This window comes from Hesperophylax consimilis, chromosome 26, assembly GCF_061612785.1.
Source record: "Hesperophylax consimilis isolate HC1 chromosome 26, BYU_Hcon_1.0, whole genome shotgun sequence".
Classification (NCBI taxonomy): Eukaryota; Metazoa; Arthropoda; class Insecta; order Trichoptera; family Limnephilidae; genus Hesperophylax; species Hesperophylax consimilis.
This window is the reverse complement of record NC_142861.1, coordinates 22,941,986-22,963,971: the sequence shown is the minus strand read 5'-3', so window position 1 is coordinate 22,963,971 and position 21,986 is coordinate 22,941,986. Positions and strand designations below refer to the sequence as shown.

General features: G+C 35.1%; 2 protein-coding genes across 2 annotated transcripts; one reads left to right on the top strand and one right to left on the bottom strand.

The window, feature by feature from the left end:
• Positions 1-1,204: 1,204 nt before the first annotated feature.
• LOC149411316 (decapping and exoribonuclease protein Rai1-like) lies at positions 1,205-20,180 on the bottom strand. Its single transcript, XM_089647381.1, has 4 exons — positions 19,564-20,180; positions 18,903-19,170; positions 15,872-16,013; positions 1,205-1,476 (listed from the first exon to the last, which is right to left on the bottom strand). Exons 1-4 carry the CDS (start codon positions 20,081-20,083, stop codon positions 1,210-1,212), a joined length of 1,197 nt encoding a protein of 398 aa, XP_089503507.1. The 5' UTR covers positions 20,084-20,180; the 3' UTR covers positions 1,205-1,209.
• LOC149411317 (uncharacterized) lies at positions 6,498-7,613 on the top strand. The gene has a single exon (XM_089647450.1). It carries the CDS (start codon positions 6,498-6,500, stop codon positions 7,611-7,613), a length of 1,116 nt encoding a protein of 371 aa, XP_089503576.1.
• Positions 20,181-21,986: the final 1,806 nt, after the last annotated feature.

Here is a 21,986-nt window from a genome sequence, read left to right as displayed (position 1 = left end):
TAGAACTCATGTTCCGATATCAAGATAATGTATTCGTATTTTGCTAAAAGTTTATCAGGACACCTAATAATTTAATTCATTCGTTAAAGCCTACAATCCCGTTTTAACCGGATTACCAACAATTTGAAGTTATTCCTAATAAATTAGCAATACACATTTTTCTCCGTTCAAGGGGCACCAAAATTTTGGCTCAGGGCCAGCCCTGCTGACAGTACTTGAAAAACTCCTACCATTATTATAAGCGGAATATATACCATTATTATAGCCTCACGGGTGCCTCCCCCGGCATCATGAGCGGGCCTGGGGAATGTTTGTTTACATTTCTCCGAGGGTACTCTTGGAAAACTGGCTAAGGGACGCGGGTGCTTGGGATCGTTGTGGCCAGGCCGCTTGCCACGCTCATTCTTGCCGGGACTTCCCCGTGATAGTGGGCTAAACTGCCCTCGATATGCGGCTTGTATATTTTTATGTTTCAATCATACTTCCACTTGTAAATATTGTTCTCCTTCTTCATTATTTAATTTTACATGCCAAACCACCAGGCGAACACATTACAGATGTGTTCTTATTTTGTGTTACTATTAATGTAAGTATGCATACATTATTGCGTACTAACAATCATGTATGCAGGGACATTGGAGGGTCTAGAATCGTTTTAAAATAAATTTTGCTTCTTTTTACAAAAAAAAATTAGAGTCCTGACGTGTGCGGCTAAGGAGGTTAAACAATCAGTTTCCTCACACAGCCGTTAGGAAAGGGTGGGTCCCCTCCAATGTTCACAGTTGACATTTTTTCCACATGGATCGCTTCTACAACTAGTTTTGAGTCCAAGAGCTCGGCTGTGAAATGATTTGCCATCCTCTGTGTTTCCTCCTTCATACATGGGTCTCTTCAAAACCCATATTCACTTCTTTCTTATCTCAAAAATGTTCTACATAAGTCCTGAGGGAAATTATGTCTGTAATTTATTGTTACTGTAGTGGAGTTTGTAATTTATTAATTAGCCTGTTCGAGAGGCTGGGTCTAATATGGACATAGGCCACTGTAGTACCTTAAGGCACCCTCTTGAAATAATGTGCCCAGATCCTAATAGGACAAGAGGAAGAAGACGATGACAAAGTATAAAATGCTAAATAACTTTATTCTCTTTTTAATTTATGAAAATAAGCAGAAATTTGTTTACATTAAAATCTAAATTCTGAAATTGTTTCAATGTCGCTGGTCTGCGAACACTTCCAGAAATTCAGGCCACAGTATATGAAGATCTTCATTGGGTAGTGGTTGTGTTAAAATAAACTCGTTTGGGGTAAAAATATCTTTGGGCCGAATCTCAAATGCCAGAAGGATCGTAGGAAGGTGCCTCACATTTTCAACACTTCCCGGGTGCTTTACGGCGATCTCTTCTTTGAAAGATCGTTTCACGAACTTCAGGAATCGATCGCAAAAATTCATGCAACGATCGGGAACCCAGAATTCCTGCAACAAATAATTCAAAATTTTAATGTGAAACTGAATGGCTCAGCATAAGAGCAGTCTCTGAAAAACCCGGATGAACTACCACACCATACAAAGATGAACACTCCTCCTTTTACTCCTGGTATTATAGACAGCTCACTCATTTACTTAGCCTTACTTCATTACCTTCCATATATAAACTAGAATTACTCTATCAAAAATTCTTTTTAATTTCAGCATCAATATCTTTTTAATTGCAACATCAGTCATTTAGATACAACCTAGATTGCATGGAGTTGTCAAACTTTCTCAGAAATAGTAGATGTAGTTTAAAAGAAGGCTGTTATAAGATACCTCACAAATAAATAGTAATATTAGCTATTATTATCCTTTTGCATGTATAATAATATTTAATATCGTCTTTAACAAATTTTACTGCTTTAATAATGTTCCACTATATTGCATATATATAGTAGTGGATCCCCGCAATGCTTCGCTAATGCTAGTGTCTTTTTCGGGCTCCTCCGAATTCTTCCACCATTCACTACTGTATACCACAATGATACTGTTAAAAAACTACATTACATCGACTCTAATTCGACTCCATATCTCATTACGGTGCAGAGATATTGTGTTAAGTATTCCTCGGGCGTCACCAACTTCTTCTGCCATTTAAAAATCTCTAAACACACTTTGAAATTTTCAGCGATATTGGTCGACTACTTTTCGAGTTTTTCAAGCACAAACATACGCATACTGAATTTTTATATGTTAGGATTAGAAACCAGTTAGAATTAAACTCAACGATTTGGAATGCATTATATAATATAAGAAGTTGTCCTGCCACAGAGAGCCTTCTACGTAGGGAAGTTAAAATTTGTGGTTGTATATATTTTTGGATGAGAAATCAGATTTATTTTTTATTTTTTTTAGGATATCAACAACATTGCAACCTATCGGTTCCAAAACTCTCCTATATTTCAAGCTGGAACCAACCATAGGGGCCGTTCAAGTATTATGTAAGCACTATAGGGGGGCAGGGGGGTCTTTGCTTTGCTTATTTTTGATGAAATGGGGGGGGTGGGGGGGGTCGAGATAGTGATTACGTCAGCACTGCTCAGCAGTAGTTATTTTCTTTGTACACATTGGCAACCCACACATTGTCTATGTTTGAAAACCGAATACATATTCGGGGATTCCCACAAATAATTAATACGTTTAGGTACTCGCTTAAAAAACAGAATACAATAACAGAAAAATGCATATAGGTACCAATTTTTACGTAAGCATGGGAGGGGGGGGGGGGGGGGTAAGAGCTCTGCTTACTTTTGGTGACAAGGGGGAAGAGGGGGTAAATAATTGTAATAAATCGGCTTACGTAATACTTGAACAGCCCCATACGCATACACAAAATTTCATTGAAATCGGTTGGGCGGTTTTCGGAGATTAGCGTGTACGAACACAGTGACAAGTGATTTTTATATACCTACATATAAAGATTACTACCAATATAATACATTGTGACATTTTTTTGGTAAATTAAATTTTAATTTATTTATTTATTCACGCCCTGAAGGCTTTTACATGTGTACATTGTTATAGGACAGTTATTCAGAAGTACAATAATAAGTGTATAGTACATAACATAACAAACTGAGTATGAACGATAAAAGCAGGTACAATACAAGTTATCATAGAGACAATAGTCTTAGCGAGTGCTTTAAAATAGATTTTAGATTGCTGAGAATTATTTGACTTAATTAATAACACAGAGTGTTTGTGCATTTTGTAAAATAAAAATTCTTTTTTAAGCACTGCTGTTCTAAATTTTCTTACAGAAAATCCCCAAATAACTCCGGTTACCATGAAGTATTCGATAACTGGTCATTGTGCAAACAGAACCATTGAGAAGGTCATGTTCCTCAGTGCTCACGTCAGAGAATAGACAGTATCACTTCTACATCCATAATATCATTTCTACACACTACCTGTAGGTAAATGTATGAAGTGTGTATGTACTATGCATAGTACAGTACAAATCTACAAATCTGCCACTGACACTGTAACGCTATCCGATAGATTAGCTTAAGCATCGATGACACGGGGCTAGTTTACAAGCTACAAGCCAGCGAATTCGCTAGCAGCTTGTAAACTGGCCCCGTGTCATCGGCTTTTTTACAATCTGCTAGTTGACTATCCGATTGTAAAAAAACTAACTAACTAACTAACTAACCATCACACCGTTTCCCCGCAGGGGTAGGCAGAGAGGACGGACCGCCAAACAACTCGGTCTTGGCACACACTCCTTGCCTCATTCACATTCATACATCGTCTCATACATACTCTTCTATTATTCTGACTCTTGACATGGCCCGACTCAAGTATCTGATTCACTTGGTCGTGCCATGTCTTCCTCGGGCGTCCCCGACTTCTGATACCATTCACATTTGCATCGTATATTCTCCTTACACTCCTTTCTTCGCTCATTCGCTCTACATGCCCAAACCATCTAAGCGTCCCTTTCTTGATCTTACTCATTACGCTTACATCAGCCTTGCACTCTTTGCGGATATCCACATTCCTCACACGATCATACATGGTTTTACCACACATACGCCTCAGGGATCTCATTTCAACAGCATTCAATCTACTTTCATCCTTTCTTTGCCAGTTCCATGCCTCACTTCCATACATCAGGGTAGGTACCAGCACTCCATTGTGGACTGCTAACTTCGCTTCTTTGGACAATTTTTTGTTAGCGCCAACTGCGTTCAGTCCTCCATTAATGGAGTTACCTGCATTTACTCTTCTTTCAATATCTCTGTCAGCCTTCCCATCTCTCGTAAACATGCTTCCTAAATACACAAATTCATCCACCTGCTCCAAGTATTCCTCATTCACAGCTATATTGCACACTGTTTTCGTACTTTCTCTTTCAAACACCATTACTTTAGACTTACTTACATTCATCATTAACTCATTCTTCACGCATACTTCGTTCATCCTAGACACGAGAGACTGCAGATCATCCATACTATTAGCAATCAGCACCGCATCATCTGCATACAACAGGCAACATACTTTCAGATTACTCAAATTCGCGCCCAATCCCACATCTTTCAATTCTTGCATACAATTATCCATGTATAGATTGAATAACCACGGTGACATTACGCAGCCTTGTTTAACACCTTTTGTGATATCAAACCACCCCGTAAAACCACCGTTCACCCTAACACATGCAACGCTTCTCTCATATAGAGACGCAATTGCCTGAGTCAGATTCGCATTCACTCCATACTTGGATAACACCTTCCATAGCTTTTTCCTGTCGACTCGGTCATATGCTTTTTGTAGATCTACAAAGGCACAGAAAAGTTTCTGGTTTTTTGCCAGAAACTTCTCAGTGAGCATACGCAATGAGAAGATCTGGTCCATGCACCCCCTTCCACTCATAAAAGCACCTTGCACATCCCATATTTTATCCTTTGTTTCCTTGTTTGTAAAAAAGCAGCGAGTAAAATAAAAAGACGGGCTAATTTACTCGCCATTCGCGGGCGTGTTGGCTTATAAGCTAGTTAACTAGCCGTGTATCATCATCGCTGCTAGTGAACTAGTTGCAAGTATCTTTGCGTTTTGGCAGTCAGCAAAAATGTCAACGGAAGTAGTTCGCGCGGCAGTAATTATAATAGCTTATGCTATCAAGAAGGATTTACAACGAAAACTAAAGAAAAACTTGAAGCAGAAAAGAAAATGGGCAAGATCAAGGATAGAAAAACGCGAAGAATATGGTGCTTCCAGCCGTTTATTGAGGGAGTTCAAGGACGAAGATCCTTTGGCTTTGAGCGAGTGGAAAGTTTTGTGTGTCATCGGCACTCGCTTACTCGCTAGCTTATAGACTCGTCGACTAGCAGCTCGTAAACTAGCCCCGTGTCATCGATGCTTAAGGAAAGAGGAAGCGAAACACAGCACAATACCCCTATTTTACATTAACTCCACACAAGAGACCTTGAGGACAATAGTTTCCCCCCAAGGGCATATATCATCATGCTGTGTGGAGGGTATCTTTAAGGAAATAAAGGAGAGGAAGTTCTGGGAAGAAACAGGGTAAGAGGAGTAGATAGGAATCTGAGGATCAGTGTCTAGGAGTGTACCACGCATGAACCATCCCTCCCACTGCGGCGCAATGCGATGATCCGGCTGGAGAGGTCAAAGGGTCTCCCTCTTCCAATCCGGCCCGCCACGCAGTCGGTAGGCAGACGCATTCGCCGCCAAGACCTGGACACACTTCTCCGCCATGTACCCGTACATCCCTGCTAAGTCAGCAAACTTAAAGCGCCGAGTTGATTTGTGGAATCTGCGCCGATAACATTCTGTGTTCTGCTGTAAGATTGAATTATTACGAAAAATTCAAATTAATTTGTTCACTTCAGAAATCTTTTTTTTTTTTTGATTTCTTGTGTTTCGTCTAGCAAATTTAATTTTATTGTATCCACGAGTGACCATATTGTGCCGATTGCGTGTATTTTTTAACGTTTTATTGTGTTACAAAACTGAGTTATTGACTTTACTATATACTTTATTAATTTAAATATATTTTGTTATATATATATATATGTAAAGAAAAATATAATTTTCTTTAATGCCGAGCTTGTCTCGTCATTTTGGCTGTGTGTGTCGTGGACTGTCACTGGCTGGATGTGCGCCACAGTACCTACACAGTCGAATCAATATTTCGTAATCTATGGTTTAAGACATAGTAAAAATAATCTATGGGTTGTGACATGACAGATTGATGGAAATAATTTGTAATTCCTATCGGGATTGTGATTAAGCAATTGACATAAAATTAATAACATTAAATGTCGTTTCTTTCATTACAGGTAATGTTTTGTTACTGAATGCTTTTCTGTATGTAACTCTTGTGAGATTAACAAAATAAACCTCTTCTTTCATTACAGAGAAACTCATCTGTGTTTTAATTGACTGTCATTCAAATCACAAGGAAAATATCATTATAAAACGACATTTCTTGTCACAATATGGAAAAGTTGAAGTTTACATTTCAATCAAAACCAACAACAGACGGAAAGTCTAATTTTATTGCCATAACCTCAATTGTTACACAAGATGACAAAGTTTTCCTGATTCCTGAAGAATGTCAAGCAGCATCACTCCACAAACCTATCTACACCTCTAAGGCTTATGCTACAGTAAAAAATACATTAAAAAAAAGACACCAAACCAGAGGTGTATGGATAAAAATGACAGAAGATATTTCACAAACATATGTGGATGAGGATAAAAACATGATTTTTCAGGACCAATTTCTAGAGGAAATTACCAAAGAACAAGTGTCTATTGCCAATAACAGGAGTTCAGAAGACCCTATAGTGAAAATTTTGGAAAAATTAGTTGAAAATCAGCAGAAAAACGAAAAACAAAGCATGAAAAAGTTAGCTGACAGGTTTGTACTTGAAAAATTTAATGGAAAAAATATAAGTGCATGTCACTGGATGGAAGTATTTGAAACAGAATGTGCAAGGTTTGACATTACTAAGGACGAAGAAGAAATTGAAATCTTCAGATTATTTTTGGACAAATCATGTACAGATTGGTATTCGTCCATGATGATAAAGCTTAGTTTACAATCAGAGTGGTTAGATTGGAAATCAAACTTTCTGCAAACCTATGGTGATAAAGGTTGGACTGCTAGCAGGTATGCTTTATCTTTCAAGTATCAATCAGGATCATTATTAGAATATGCGGTTAAAAAAGAAAGACTTTTACTTGAAGTAAGAAAAACAATTGATCAGGGGACTTTAACCGATATAATTGCTGCCGGTTTACCAGATTATATAACAGATAGAATCAACAAGGATGAGATTATAGAAACAAAAGACTTGTTTAATGAACTTGGCAAATTAGAACATTTAGTTTCGAAGAAAAAGTATATGAGAAAGAAAGATGATACTAAGCCGTTGAAAGAAAAATGTAGCATTTGTGAAAAATTAAATAAAGGTGTGCGCTATCACTCAGAAGATTTATGTTGGTTCAGAACAAAGAATAATAATAATGAAAATGATAAGAGGAAAATAAAGCACATTAATAATTCAGAATTAGAATGCGAACTGCAATGTGAGAACCAAAAAAACTAAATAGTGCCGCCATTAATTAAAGTAAAGTTAGTGTTAAATAAAAATGTTGAAGTATTTGGAATCTATGACTCGGGCTCTAATGTGTCATTGATAAACTCAAGGTTATTGAAGATAAACAATGAAAAAATAGGTTATTCGAACAATACTAACTTAAAAACAATTAATGGCGTTAAAAAGGCAATTGGTATGATATCACTGGATGTAACTATTTTTAACATTGAAAAAAATATGGATGTCTTTGTAATAGACAAAGAAAATTTTGATTACGATTTTTTAATTGGACTTGATTGCATACAAAAATTTAGCTTAATTCAAGATGAAAACTTAGAAATCAGTCAGAAAGCTCCAAAACAAATAAATGAAATAGTTTCTAATCAAACCCAATCTAATAATTTAATAAACTTCAATGAAAATTTTACAAAAAAAAACTTCATTACTTACATAAATCATCTAGACTTTGATCAACAAAAAGTGATTGATGAATTAATAGTGAAGAATAAATCTGTATTTGCAAAGGACAAATATGACATTGGAAAGGTAAAAGATTATGAAGCACACATTGATTTGTTAGTGGAAAAATATTGCAATAAAAGACCGTATCGTTGCACAATCGAAGATAAAAAAGAGATTGAAAAACAGATTGCAATATTACTAGAAAAAAATATAATAGAAGAATCATATAGTCCATTTGCAGCTCCAGTTACATTGGCTTATAAAAAAGATGAAAACAAAAAATCTAGATTGTGCATAGATTTCAGAGATTTAAATAAAATTGTTGTCCCTCAATCACAGCCGTTCCCGCTTATTGAAGACCTGATGGTAAAAACAAGAGATTGTAAGTTTTTCTCAACACTAGACTTGAACTCAGCATTTTGGTCAATTCCTCTGCGAGTCACAGACAGGCACAAAACTGCTTTCGTCACTCAAGAAGGACATTACCAATGGTCATGTTTGCCATTCGGCTTAAAAACCGCACCAGCAATATTTCAGAGGATAATGTGTAACATAATACGGAAACACAAACTCGGAGATTTCACAGTAAATTACATAGATGACATCCTGGTTTTTTCAAAAACTTTCTCAGATCATGTCAAACATCTAACACAGCTGTTTCAAGCGATTGAAAGTGAAGGCTTAAGACTGAAGTTTACAAAATGCACGTTCCCAGCTGACTCGGTTAAATATTTGGGTCACATAATACAAAATAATTCAGTTAGACCTCTGAAAGATAACTTGATATCAATAAGAAACTTTCCGACCCCAAAAACGCAGAAAAACGTGCGACAATTTTTGGGAAAAATAAACTTTTACCATAAATATGTGCCAAAAATAGCAATAAAATTGGATCCGTTGCATAATCTTTTGAGGAAAGGTCAAACCTTTGATTGGACTATGGCATGCCAAGAGTCATTTGATGAGATGAAACAACTTTTATGTTCTCAACCAATATTGACCATATTTGACCCGAACTTGCCTATACATGTATACACAGATGCTAGTATACTAGGAGTGGGAGCTATCCTAAAACAGCCACAAGAAAACAATGAGGAAAAACCAGTAGCTTACTTCTCAAAGAAATTGAATGAAATTCAAAAAAGGAAGAAAGCTATATATCTGGAATGTCTAGCTATCAAAGAATGTATTAAATATTGGCAACATCTATTGATAGGTAAGAAATTTACTGTCTTTTCAGATCACAAGCCATTAGAGAATATGAATATAAAATCAAGAACTGATTAAGAATTAGGAGATCTAACATACTACCTATCACAATATGATTTTCAAATTAAATATTCTCCAGGTAAATACAATATTGAAGCTGATTGCCTAAGCAGAAACCCAGTCTTAGAACCAGATGAGAACCAAGATGAGCAATTAAAAGTTATCAACTTAATAAAATTAGAAGATATCTTAAAAGATCAGGTGAAAAATGAGAAGATACAGTGCAGAAGAGATAAATTGATATCGAAGAATAATGTTTATTACAAAAAAGTAAAAAAAAGAGAAAAAATAATTCTATCAGAAAAATTCAGCATAGTATTTATCAAAAATGTTCATACAGACCTAGGTCACATAGGAATTAAACAAATGCAAAAAATGATAAGCTCATTGTACACAGCAGAAAATATGACAAACAATATAAAGAGAACCTGCGAAAGTTGTTCAGTATGTTTAAAGAACAAATCAAGAGGTCAAAACAAATATGGATTGATGTCCCACTTGGGTCCCGCAACAAAACCTTTTGAAATATGTTCCATTGATACAATAGGCGGTTTTGGGGGTTCACGGTCAACAAAGAGATACTTGCACTTGCTATCAGACCATTTTACGAGGTTTGCATATATTTTGACATCAAGAACTCAAAATACCAATGATTTCATCAAACTCGTAAATTCCACAGAAACTAATGACATCGGCATGATACTCTCAGACCAATACCCGGGTCTCAATTCTAGAGAATTCAAAAAATTTTTGGATGAAAAAAATATTCCAATAATTTTTACTGCAGTAAACTCACCTTTCTCAAATGGATTAAATGAAAGATTGAACCAAACTCTGGTCAATAAAATTAGATGCAAAATTAACGAAAATGACTCAAAAGTAGCTTGGACAACTATAGCACATAATTGTGTAAAAATCTATAATGAAACGGAGCACACTGTCACAGGATATGCGCCACAGTATCTACTTAACGGCACAGATGTTACGATTTTGCCAAATGAGTTAAAACTTAAGAAGACCGACATCAGTTTGATGCAAGACAGAAAAAAGCTCTGGAAAATACTATGAAGTCACATAATTACAACAAGATAATTTACGATAAAAGCAGGAGACACTTCAACTTCAACGTTGGTGATATTGTTTTTGTGGAGAATGGAAACAAACTTAATAGGAAGAAGCTAGACGAATTGAGAATCGGACCCTACAAAATTATAGAAAAATTATCAAACTCAATTTACAAGATAAACACTGGTCGACAAAAATCAGAATCGAATTTTTTCCACATCTCAAAGTTAACTCCAGTACCTGCATTAATGAACCAAAAAGAGGATACTTAATAGGTTGGGGTTTATTGTCTTCCCTAGGGGGGGAGATGTAAAGAAAAATATAATTTTCTTTAATGCCGAGCTTGTCTCGTCATTTTGGCTGTGTGTGTCGTGGACTGTCACTGGCTGGATGTGCGCCACAGTACCTACACAGTCGAATCAATATTTCGTAATCTATGGTAGACATAGTAAAAATAATCTATGGGTTGTGACATGACAGATTGATGGAAATAATTTGTAATTCCTATCGGGATTGTGATTAAGCAATTGACATAAAATTAATAACATTAAATGTCGTTTCTTTCATTACAGGTAATGTTTTGTTACTGAATGCTTTTCTGTATGTAACTCTTGTGAGATTAACAAAATAAACCTCTTCTTTCATTACAGAGAAACTCATCTGTGTTTTAATTGACTGTCATTCAAATCACAAGGAAAATATCATTATATATATATATATATATATTAGTTATATATTACTAAAGTGCGTGTAATTTTCGTATTTTATATACTATTTCAAAATTTATTAGGAAACGTTCACAAAAAGTTATTAGTTTTTTAATTCATTTGATTTTTCGGATAAAAAATGGTCCATAGTTTGGAAGATGATGAAATTGAAAATATATTGAACGTTTTGGATTCTGATTATGAAATGTCCGAAGATGAATTTGAACCTTCGGAACTTTCAGATACAGAAACTCAAGCGAATGAGTCTGTAAGTGAAGAAGTGCTACACTCCTGGTTGTCTGGACCTCATATTCCAATAGTAAACGAATTTGATGATTTTCAATCCAGCGTTTCTGTACAATTTAACAAAAATTCAACAGAAAGTGATTTTTTTGAACATTTTTTGAATCGCTCGATTATGAATGAAATTGTTCGAGAAACAAACGACTACCATACTTTTCTTCTCATTTCAAAGGAATTTGGTGCAAAGTCACGAATTCATAAGTGGAAGGACACAAGTATTGAAGAAATGTATCTATTTTTTGCAATAACCATGCTTATGACAAGAAACGAACACTTGACTATTGAAGAGTATTGGAGTACAAATATATTTCTAAGTTCCCCTATTTTTGGCCAGATCATGAGTAGAGACCGATATCAATTGTTGTTGCAAAATTTACATTTCTGTAACTCAAATTCGCTTCCTATAGATTGTCTTTATAAAATAAGGTTAATTTTAAATCACACCCGAACACTATTTAAGGAGTCTGTGATACCTTATGAAGACCTATGTATAGATGAAAGTATCATTGTTTTCAAGGGTAGGCTTATTTTTAAGCAATATATTCCATCAAAACGACATCGCTTTGGAATCAAAATGTTTGTTTTGTGTGATGTGAAAACTGGATACATTCTAGATTTCATAATTTACTGCGGAGAAGGCGCGGAAATTACAGATGAACAAAACTTGGGAATAACCGGCGCTGTTGTTACTACACTCCTAACTGATTATTTTGGCAAAGGGCACAATTCGTGGTGTGACAATTGGTACTCAAGTCCAAAGTTATTCAATTTTTTGCATTCGAAAAAAACAAATGCCTGTGAGACGGTAAAAAAGAACCCGAAGGAAATGTCAAAATTTATTAAACTGAAAAAGGGCGAATTTGAGTCAAAAAGCCGCGGTCCCCTTTTAGCATTAAAATGGTGTGATAAAAGGGATGTACATATGCTACCTACCTTGCACGATAACTCATTTAAGGAAACCAGTAAAATAAATCACCAAACTAAACAACCCATTCGCAAGCCCGCCTGTGTCATTGATTACAATAAATCTATGGAAGCTGTTGACAAAAGCGACATGATGCTGAGCAGTTTATCCTGTATGAGGAAGACCATAAAATGGTATAAAAAAGTATTTTTTCACATACTTGACCTGTATTTATTGAATCCATTTATTTTGTACACCCAAGTGACAGGTATAAAAAAATCTCTAGCAGATTTTCAATTGGCGGTTATGATGCAACTTGTTGAGAAATATAAACCAGAGATTTCTCAAATACCAGAGCCTAATACATCAGCCCACCTCAACCCGTTTCGGGTTTTGCCTAAATATTCCGCTAAGCATATGGCCGAATTGATTCCATCAACTGGCAAAATAAAAAAACAGCGTAGACGATGTCGTGTATGCCGATTGAAAAATAACAAAATGCAGTTAACGAGATACGTATGTAAAGAATGTGGTGTGTCTTTATGTATCGAACCCTGTTTTAAAGTTTACCATAGTTCCAAAAAAAATGTGACCGACAGAGATTCCTCTAAAGTGCTTAAAAACAATATTTATTAAGTGATATAAAATTTATGTGTTATTTTTAAGTGTTGAGTTTAGAAAAGAGTTTGAGAAAAAGTTTTCATAACTAAAAATGATAAGTGATCGTGGTGTCCGACTTGTGTCTATCACCTAAGTACACACACGCCGAGTGAATAGCGGGACCACATTCAAAAGATACGGTACGTCTTTGTATGAAATTTTATGTTTTTGTTTTTATAAACATCTAAGAGTGTTGACACACGAGGATTTGTTTTCATATTGTGGAGAATAATCTGTTCTGTCTATATAGTCCAATAAATCATGCCAGAATGCTATAATTTGACATTTAATTGCGTGCATAGGTATTTGAAAATATGTACCGCGTACGGTAGGGTGTCCCAAAAAAATTAAAGTTGTTATTTTTAAACGCATACCCTCTAATTTGGTTTTAATAATTAAAAAACACTTATAAAAATTTTTTCGTTTACTTTGGACAACTGCAACCCGTGCCGACTTGCATCGAAAGATGTTAGTGCTTGTACATTAAGACGCCAGCGAGCAAACGTGTTGATGAGCTTGTAGTAACTTGCTATTTTGTTAGTAAACGAAAATCACTGGTTCAGGCAAGATGTTGTTAGATTTACGCACTTCTAAAAAGAGTATATTTTTAATAGTAGTCGTAAAACACCAAATATCGGGTTCTAAACTGCCATCTAATGGACAAGTTCTTGAAGTTTTGTTCTACAATATCCGGAAAGTGAATTTAACTGTCGATATATACCAAATATGGCCATAGTTGGTATTAAAAGCTGTGTTTGAAGTAAAAATCAGTCAAGTGACTACAAGCCCTGATATACCACTCTTCAAAAAGTTTCGAGATAACTAAAAATGTTGATCCCGATAAAATTCAGTGCTACAGAGAAAATCTCACATTGCACCTAACCGCTTCCGAAATCGATGATTTGCTTGACTTTTACCGTACTGCACTGACAACAAAAATACTTGGAGATGACTATTGAGAGTTTTTAGAGCTCTGTGTGATAGTTTTAGGAGGAGATACAGCGAGAAAATTTAAGATTCGGCCTCCAGGTGCTCGATGGATGGCAAAGGCGCTTTATTCCTTGAAAATATCATTAATTTGTGCGCAATTTAAAATTACCGGTAAGGATAAGGCTGCACTTTTAGACGTTTGCCTGTTCATAGTAACATCCTATGTCAAGCCATGGCTACAATGTATTATAGCAGTTAAAGCACCTTACCAGGACTTGTGCTTTTTGAAATCGATGAAGGCTTACGAAAAAATTGATGAAAACATCTCAATGGCAGCTTTATTTCTGTTCAATAAGCAGTTATGGTATTTGACCGATGAAGGATCTATTTTATCGCTGTTTGACGACGCTGTGGATCAAACAACTAAAATAAAAATGCTCGAAATATCAAAAAAAAAAATTATCAACCCATGACAAACGTTACATCCCATCGAAGGAAGATCTTGATGGTAAATTGTATGGTAAGTTTATTAAGTAGTTTAAATTATGTTTTGTATTGAGGTTTTTGTTCATATCATAATTTAGTGACTTTTGTTTAAGAGAAAAATATTTACGACTTCATTTCAGTCAAGAGCAAGTATTTGTATGGTCGTCTGAAAACAGATGCCAGTTTTCTTAACGAATTCCCTACGATGTGGTCAAATAATGCTTCGTATCAAGAAGTCAGAAAGAAGGTGTCGCCGCTGAGGGTAGTGAATGATACAGCTGAAAGAACTGTTTAGTTAATGCAAGATTTTCATGGCTTAATCTCACGGTCGAAGAGGAACAAAAATAGTTTTTGTTACGATGCGTTCAGGAACACCGGAAGATTTATTCTGAATGTAAAAAACAAACTATGAAGAAAAAATTTAATCAATAAACCATTTTTAAATATAAAATACTACATAATTGAACATTTGTGCATTTTTAAATTTTATTTATCCGACAAAAATGAAAGTTGAAAATCCTTCCATATTAACTCTGTACCATATGTTTGGCATCAAGTTGGCACGGGTTGCCGGTGTTTAATCAAAATAATATTTATTATATGAGTTATTGGGATCAAATGGAATAAAATAAGAGGGTATGCATATTTAAATTCATGAAAAAAAAATTGTTCCTTATGTCCTGGGACACCCTAGCGTACGGGTATAGATAAAACGGAGCAAATTAACGCGTTCAAAAGGTTAAGGGTCTTGTGTTATTATTTTTTTTGCCGTTTAATGATCAATTATTATTGTTATTAAAAATATATTTTACTTATTGCTTGACTTCATTACTAAATTTCCTAATATGTGGTTGGATAATAACACAAGTTTATAAGAGAGAAGGGCAAAAAAAACTTAATTACTGTGATAATATATAAGTTAATAAGGAACTTTGTTAACTCACTTCAAAACTTCTTTGTTACTTCCTTGTCTGCGTAACAAGTCATTTTTTAATAACATATTTCTACATTTGTAAAAATGCTTTTCCAGATTTCATATTTCTGACTTTAAACGATTGGTAAAAATACTTAAAACAGTTAATATATTAATAACCTATAACTAACCATATTTGCTTATTCAAAACATTATATACAGTTGAATACGTATTGAAATATAGTTATTCAAATCTTTGATGCCCGTTATCTCAGAATAGGGTCAGAGTCAGATGGAATCTTGTTATTGCGTATTGCGTGGGTCGATAAAATGACATTAGCGTAAAGCCGGTAAGAGAAATCTGCAATACCAACAACATAAATTTACAGTTTACTTAACTACAAGCTACATAGCTTACATGCCGTGTGCAGAGACCATGCAACATACATCGTGCAACACTTCCCGCGTCTTTACAGCGCTCGGTTTTTTTCCATTCTTTACCGACCCGTGGGACGACTGCCTTGGAGTCATAAATGTGTCCTTAAAATAAAAAAGTAACTTTTCTCACTTCATTGTCCTCTGGAAGATCTTCTGTTTTGTAATGCAGGACCTTTTCCACAATTCCTAATTTGTCATTCCGGAGTCCGCACAGAATGGTTTTCACTCCGATGAAAGTTGCTTGCAGCCACCAATTCAAGGTCTTGGAAGTTCTGCAATGTGAAAAGTAGCACAACAATGTCAGCGGTACAATTACGTTTGATTCGGTAGTTTCAAACACTACGGTGGGTTGGTTATGTAGAAATAATGCCAGATGTGATTGTGTGGGTAGGTACTCCAGTGGAAGCGATTCAGAGGCAGATCGAGGATGAGTGGATGGACTGTGTGGAAGAGGATTGGAGCAGAGAACTGCATTCTTCCATTTCTTTTCCCAAACAAGGCCTGCCGTCCGATGACACTCTGATGTCACATATTATTATAGAGATAAACTAAACTACAGTAAAACAAACCACTGTGAATGCTATAGTTACACCACTGCACGGAGAATCGTTATGTCCAAAGCTGGATGCCAGACGGTTCATAGTGAAATGTGAAATAACCATGGAAAAAATAACATAAGAAATGCCATGTGGATGTGTTTCGTGATCCAAAAGTAAGAGTATTCTCAGCTTAAATTTCATACGCAGAACTGTGCTTCGCCAGCATTACGAAATTTAAATGGGATGGCGATATACAAATTAAAAGAGACAGAGCGAGTGCTAAACGGGCCAGAACCAAAAGGTACCAAGTCAGCGGCGATATTGATTTTCATCTAAATCTCTAAGAAATGGAAGTCATTTGTAGTTTTCTTCTATATTCTATGGAAATAAACTATATTATAATGAATCTACCTAAAAAAAAATGTAATCAAATTATTATTTTTTTTCATTCTTTATTAAATAATCAATTTACAGAGTATAATCAATTACGTTAACTAAAATAATTCATAAAATTAGTTTTCACTGCATTTGATTTTCGAAAGTTTCTCTTCAATAGAAGATGAAGAATGTTTAGTATTTGTATTTATGATTCAAGGAAATATGAATATCAAAAAAATATAGCTAAATAAACAAATTAAAATTTAAAATTAATTATGAAGATAGTTTCATCGTTTTGGTATTTTTACATTGAACTTCTCTTTAATCGCTTTTAGTAGGTGTTTATCGTTTTCTATTGTTCTGATATATTCGGGTGGGTTGTTTAAGTATTTTTTTCCTAGATATATGTAATGATGTTGAGCAAGAAAAGTGTTACATTTTTGTGTTAGATTGTGATTTTTCTATGTTTTATCGGACAAGATCATCAAATTTGAATACTTGAAATTCTTCAAAAATTAGGTGTGTCGGGTAATCTCTTGGTTTTTTCAATATTATTTTTATAATTAGACGTCGTACAATTTCAACAGGGAATTGATTTTTTTTGTATGCAGCTCCCCAACTGACTAAAGTGTATTGGAGATTTGATTGTACTATAGCGTGGTAGACCGATGTTAGATTTCCAATGAGAGAAATTTTCAAAAATATGTAAATTAATTTTCTTATTTTGTTGACGGTTAGGTTGATTTGATCTTTCCAGTTTAGGTTTTTGTCTATTATTATTCCTAAGGACGGGTTGTTTCGGAGAATTTGAACAAATTCATCAAATTTCACATTCATTTCCGGGTTCTGTGAAAATCCTATTCAAGTTCTGTTAATATATCATTATAGGCTATTTGCTTGACAGAACTGAAATAAAAACAGAACTTGAAAAAATCTTTCGCATAACTGTAAAATGAGCGTTGAAATTTGATGAATTGTTCAAATTCTCCGAAACAACCCGTCCTCAGTATTTAATTTTATTTGAAATTTTCAATATGGAACAGTTAGGACGGGTTGTTTCGGAGAATTTGAAAAATTTATCAAATTTCAACGTTCATTTCCGGGTTCTGTAAAAGTCCTATTCAAGTTCTGTTATTATGTCATTATAGGCTAGTTGCTTGACAACACTGAAATCAAAACAGAACTTTAAAAAATCTTTCACAGAACTTGAAAATGAACTTTGAAATTTGATGAATTTTTCAAATTCTCCGAAACAACCCGTCCTTATTGTTGTAATGTTTTTTTAAATTGTTATGTCTAATTACGAGTATGTCAATATTTGTGGAACATCATTTGATTTATTGCAAAATTATTATACTTTATATCAAAAAAATAATATTCAAATTATTTATATTTATATCTTATACCAACAAATAATATTTTTAACTAAGAACATAAAAAAGAAACAAAATTCTTGTATGATTCTTATTAGAAGTCGATCTCTGTGAAAATTGAGACAAAATTTTTTAGATAAGATCTTTTGACTCCTAGGCCCCAGACAAGCCAATGAAATTGATTTAAATCTTAGAATAAAGAACACAAGACTAAGGACGGGTTGTTTCGGAGAATTTGAACAATTCATCAAATTTCAACGTTCATTTTCAAGTTCTGTGAAAGATTTATTCAAGTTCTGTTTTTATTTCAGTTTTGTCAAGCATCTTGCCTATAATGATTTAAAAACAGAACTTAAATAGGACTTTCACAGAACCCGTAAATGAACGTTGAAATTTGAACAATTCATCAAATTTCAACGTTCATTTTCGGGTTCTGTGAAAGACTTATTCAAGTTCTGTCTTTATATCATTGTAGGCAAGTTGCTCGACAAAACTGAAATAAAAACAGAACTTGAAAAAATCTTTCACAGAACTTGAAAATGAACGTTGAAATTTGATGAATTGTTCAGATTCTCCGAAACAACCCGTCCTAATGGTCTGTGATCCAAGTCAGAATATTCTTCTCTCAAAAATATCATCATTTTTATGAAATTCAAATGGGATGGCCATATACAGTATCAGGCAAATGTGAGACTAGATTCAAAAGGTAGTCAGCGCCCAAATTGATTTCCATTCAAATCTACATGGGAGGCATTCCTATGTTCTTCTTTATTCTTTAAAACGTTTCGATCAAACACACAAGTAAGGTAAAATTGAACTTACATCGGTCACACTGACCTTACCTCTTCAATAGGAACAACATTATGATTACCTGAAGACATTTTCTTGATAGTCATTGCATGTACCGGTGTTGGTGTTCAATTTGGCAAACGGTAGTTTCTTAATTTCCTCCAGGACATGTTGATTGGAGTGTTTCAGAGGTTGAAAACTCTCCTCCAAGGGCGTTCCCTCTGCGAGGAGCCCGCTCATCTGTCCAGCATAGATCAGGCGGTGCTTGTTCAGATATGCCTCAAATACACAGGCAAAGTGTGAATTCTCATCGACAGGAGCTTCCGTGTCTGGCTCTCTCGTTGGGTCATCTTAAAGAGAGAAAATGACTAGATTAGTGCGGGACATTAAACATCATATTCTGCCCCTATACTGGGCTACTTTAGCGGTATCCGTCCATAGCAGGTTCGGCCATTTCTCGCACAACCTGCGGACGTCTTTCCCCTTGAATTGCTGTCAGCATTTCATGAGGGAGTAATATCTTCTAACCTTAATACAGGTTTGTATATTAGTGACGACCCATACAACATAGATAAAATGTACATCTGTAAAGATCTGCGTACAAAACGTCAATAATACACGGTGAACTCGGCTTGATGCTGTTTTCACTTTGACATTATATTTACTTAGATCTTACGTTACGAGAAAAAGAAGACTACAAAATAATAGTATAGATTTTTGGTTTGAAATGATAATAATAATACCTGACAACATGTACTGTTCAAATTTGTGACCCCAGGAACTTGAGAGTGACTTATTGTTAGTTTTATGCCATTCCCCTGGATTTTCTGTTGGCCATAAGCGGGACATATACAAGACTCCTCGGAACAGACAGGTAGTTACTCTGTAAGGTGATGTTTTCTTATAAGGAGTGCAGCATAATTTACGAAATATCCCCTGATTCGCTACAATAGGCACTTCATCGAAAGATATCTCACTAGAATCCAGTACGTTTAAGCAATCTCTGTGATCCTTCAAAAATTTCTGAATGAATTTAAGTTTCGTATCAACGCTAGCGTGCTTTTCAGCTAGGTGTATTTTATGGTTTAGGTCAAAATTGACAGGAACACCATCATAAGTATTGTTGATGTATTTCAGCTGAGAAAAATCATTCAGATATATTTGCTGCGGCCCGACGCTATAAAAACCGATCTTTTTCGGTTCGGAGAGTTTGGCGGGTCCGTTTTGCCGTTCAACGGCATTTGGATAAGTATCCGAATCCATTTTCTACGTTTTCAGAATCCAACAATTTCGGGCTTATGTAAAATCTTCGTGTAAACTTGATTTTGTATTTTAACATAAAACCACACTTAAACAAACTAATGATATTATATTTGTGAAAACTAATTATTTATAAAGACGTTATGATAAAACCGATCAAACTTTCGAGTTGCAGTATTGTTGTTTGCGCCGTTCGCGGTTATTTCTATTGCGGTGTGGCCATCTGCAAAATAAATAAATTGCGATAAATTTGTGTGACGACTTGACAACTCAAATATGACATTTGGTTTTTCAAATGCTGACACAACGAAACGCAATTTTACCGTTATCTAATTTTTACTTAATGTGTCATCATATTATTTCCAAAGTAGCTGTAGTGAGATTTTTTACTAGCAACCAATGGTAACCAACATAAATCGAAGACACTGCGCAAAAATGTTAAGTTTGATACGGTTTACAGCGCAGTCCATGCGCAGCCATTGAGGGAATATTTTGCGCAGAGTCTTCTGTTTATTGCGTCGATCGAGTATCGATACCAAATACCCAGTAATATTGATAATACCTCCAACCTCTGACGTTTCCCATATACCCCCTCAGACAGGGCGATTTTAGTTTGTTAACATTATTGCCACCTCTATTGTTAGTCATTTCATATTAAAGTAATTAATAAAAAAATCACAAAATTTCTTATTTTTTCTCCAATTGTGGTCGAAACCTTTAGTTGCATAGAGGTGTACATTTTAATTACTCTGTAATTAGTTTCTAAATTTTAATATAATTTCAGCTAGATATTTACGTTTATCAAGAGCCGACAATAAGCCGAATGATACCATTACTAAAAAATACTCAAAATAACGATCCACAGATAGTTGATTTATGGATCCACATACCAAAAAACATGAAAATACCCTAATTAAATAAAAAAAAGGGTTTTTGCAGATGGCCACACCAACATCGAAATAATCAGGGATAAATTGACGGCTCGAAACTCGAAAGTCATTTCTTCTGTCTTCAAAAGTTACAAAATTGAACTGTGTTCTAAATATCTAGTTTGTATTTACAAATGTAACGTAATAAGTTTGTAGTTTTAAGTTCGAGTTCAAGCCATAATCAAGTTAGCACCAAGATTTTTATCAGACCAAAAATTATTTTTGATTTTCCAAAACGGGGAAAATGGAATCGGGAACTTATCCAAATGCCTTTGAACGGCAAAACGGACCCGCCAAACTCTCCGAACCGAAAAGATCGGATTTTATAGCATAACAACCACAATAAAACTACCTGAATGATTTTTCCTAGCTGAAATACGTCAACCATACTTTTGTAGATGTTCTTGTCGATTTTGACTTGGACCATAATACGCATCTAGCTCAGAGGCGCGAGATCATTATGCGCGAGATATGTGTTACCGTTACTAAACCTAAAGCCACACAGGTTTTAAAAACATAACGGAGATTGTTTAGATGTGCTGGATTCTAGTGACATATCTCTCGGTGAAGTGCCTTTTGTGGCCAAAACAATGTCTATTTCGGAAGATCAGTTGTACTCCATACAAGAAGGACAAACCTTACAGGATAAGTGCTTGCCTGTTCCGAGGGGTCTTGTACATGTCCCACTTATGGCCCAAAGAAAATCTGGAGGAGTGGCCTAAATATCGGAATAGCAGTTGTTGCTAAGCACCCGGGGGCACAAATTTCAACAGTACATGCCATCAGTATTATTGTTACATCTAAACAAAAATATGATTATAATATGTATTTTGTACTCTCTTTTTTCTCATTCCGGAAAGGTTTTAGGTCTTCCTAAATATAATTTTAAAAATGTGATGTGAAGACAACACAAAACCTCCTGCAATAGCCTGTTGTGTACGCAGATCTGTACAGATATACAACTTACTTATCTGTGC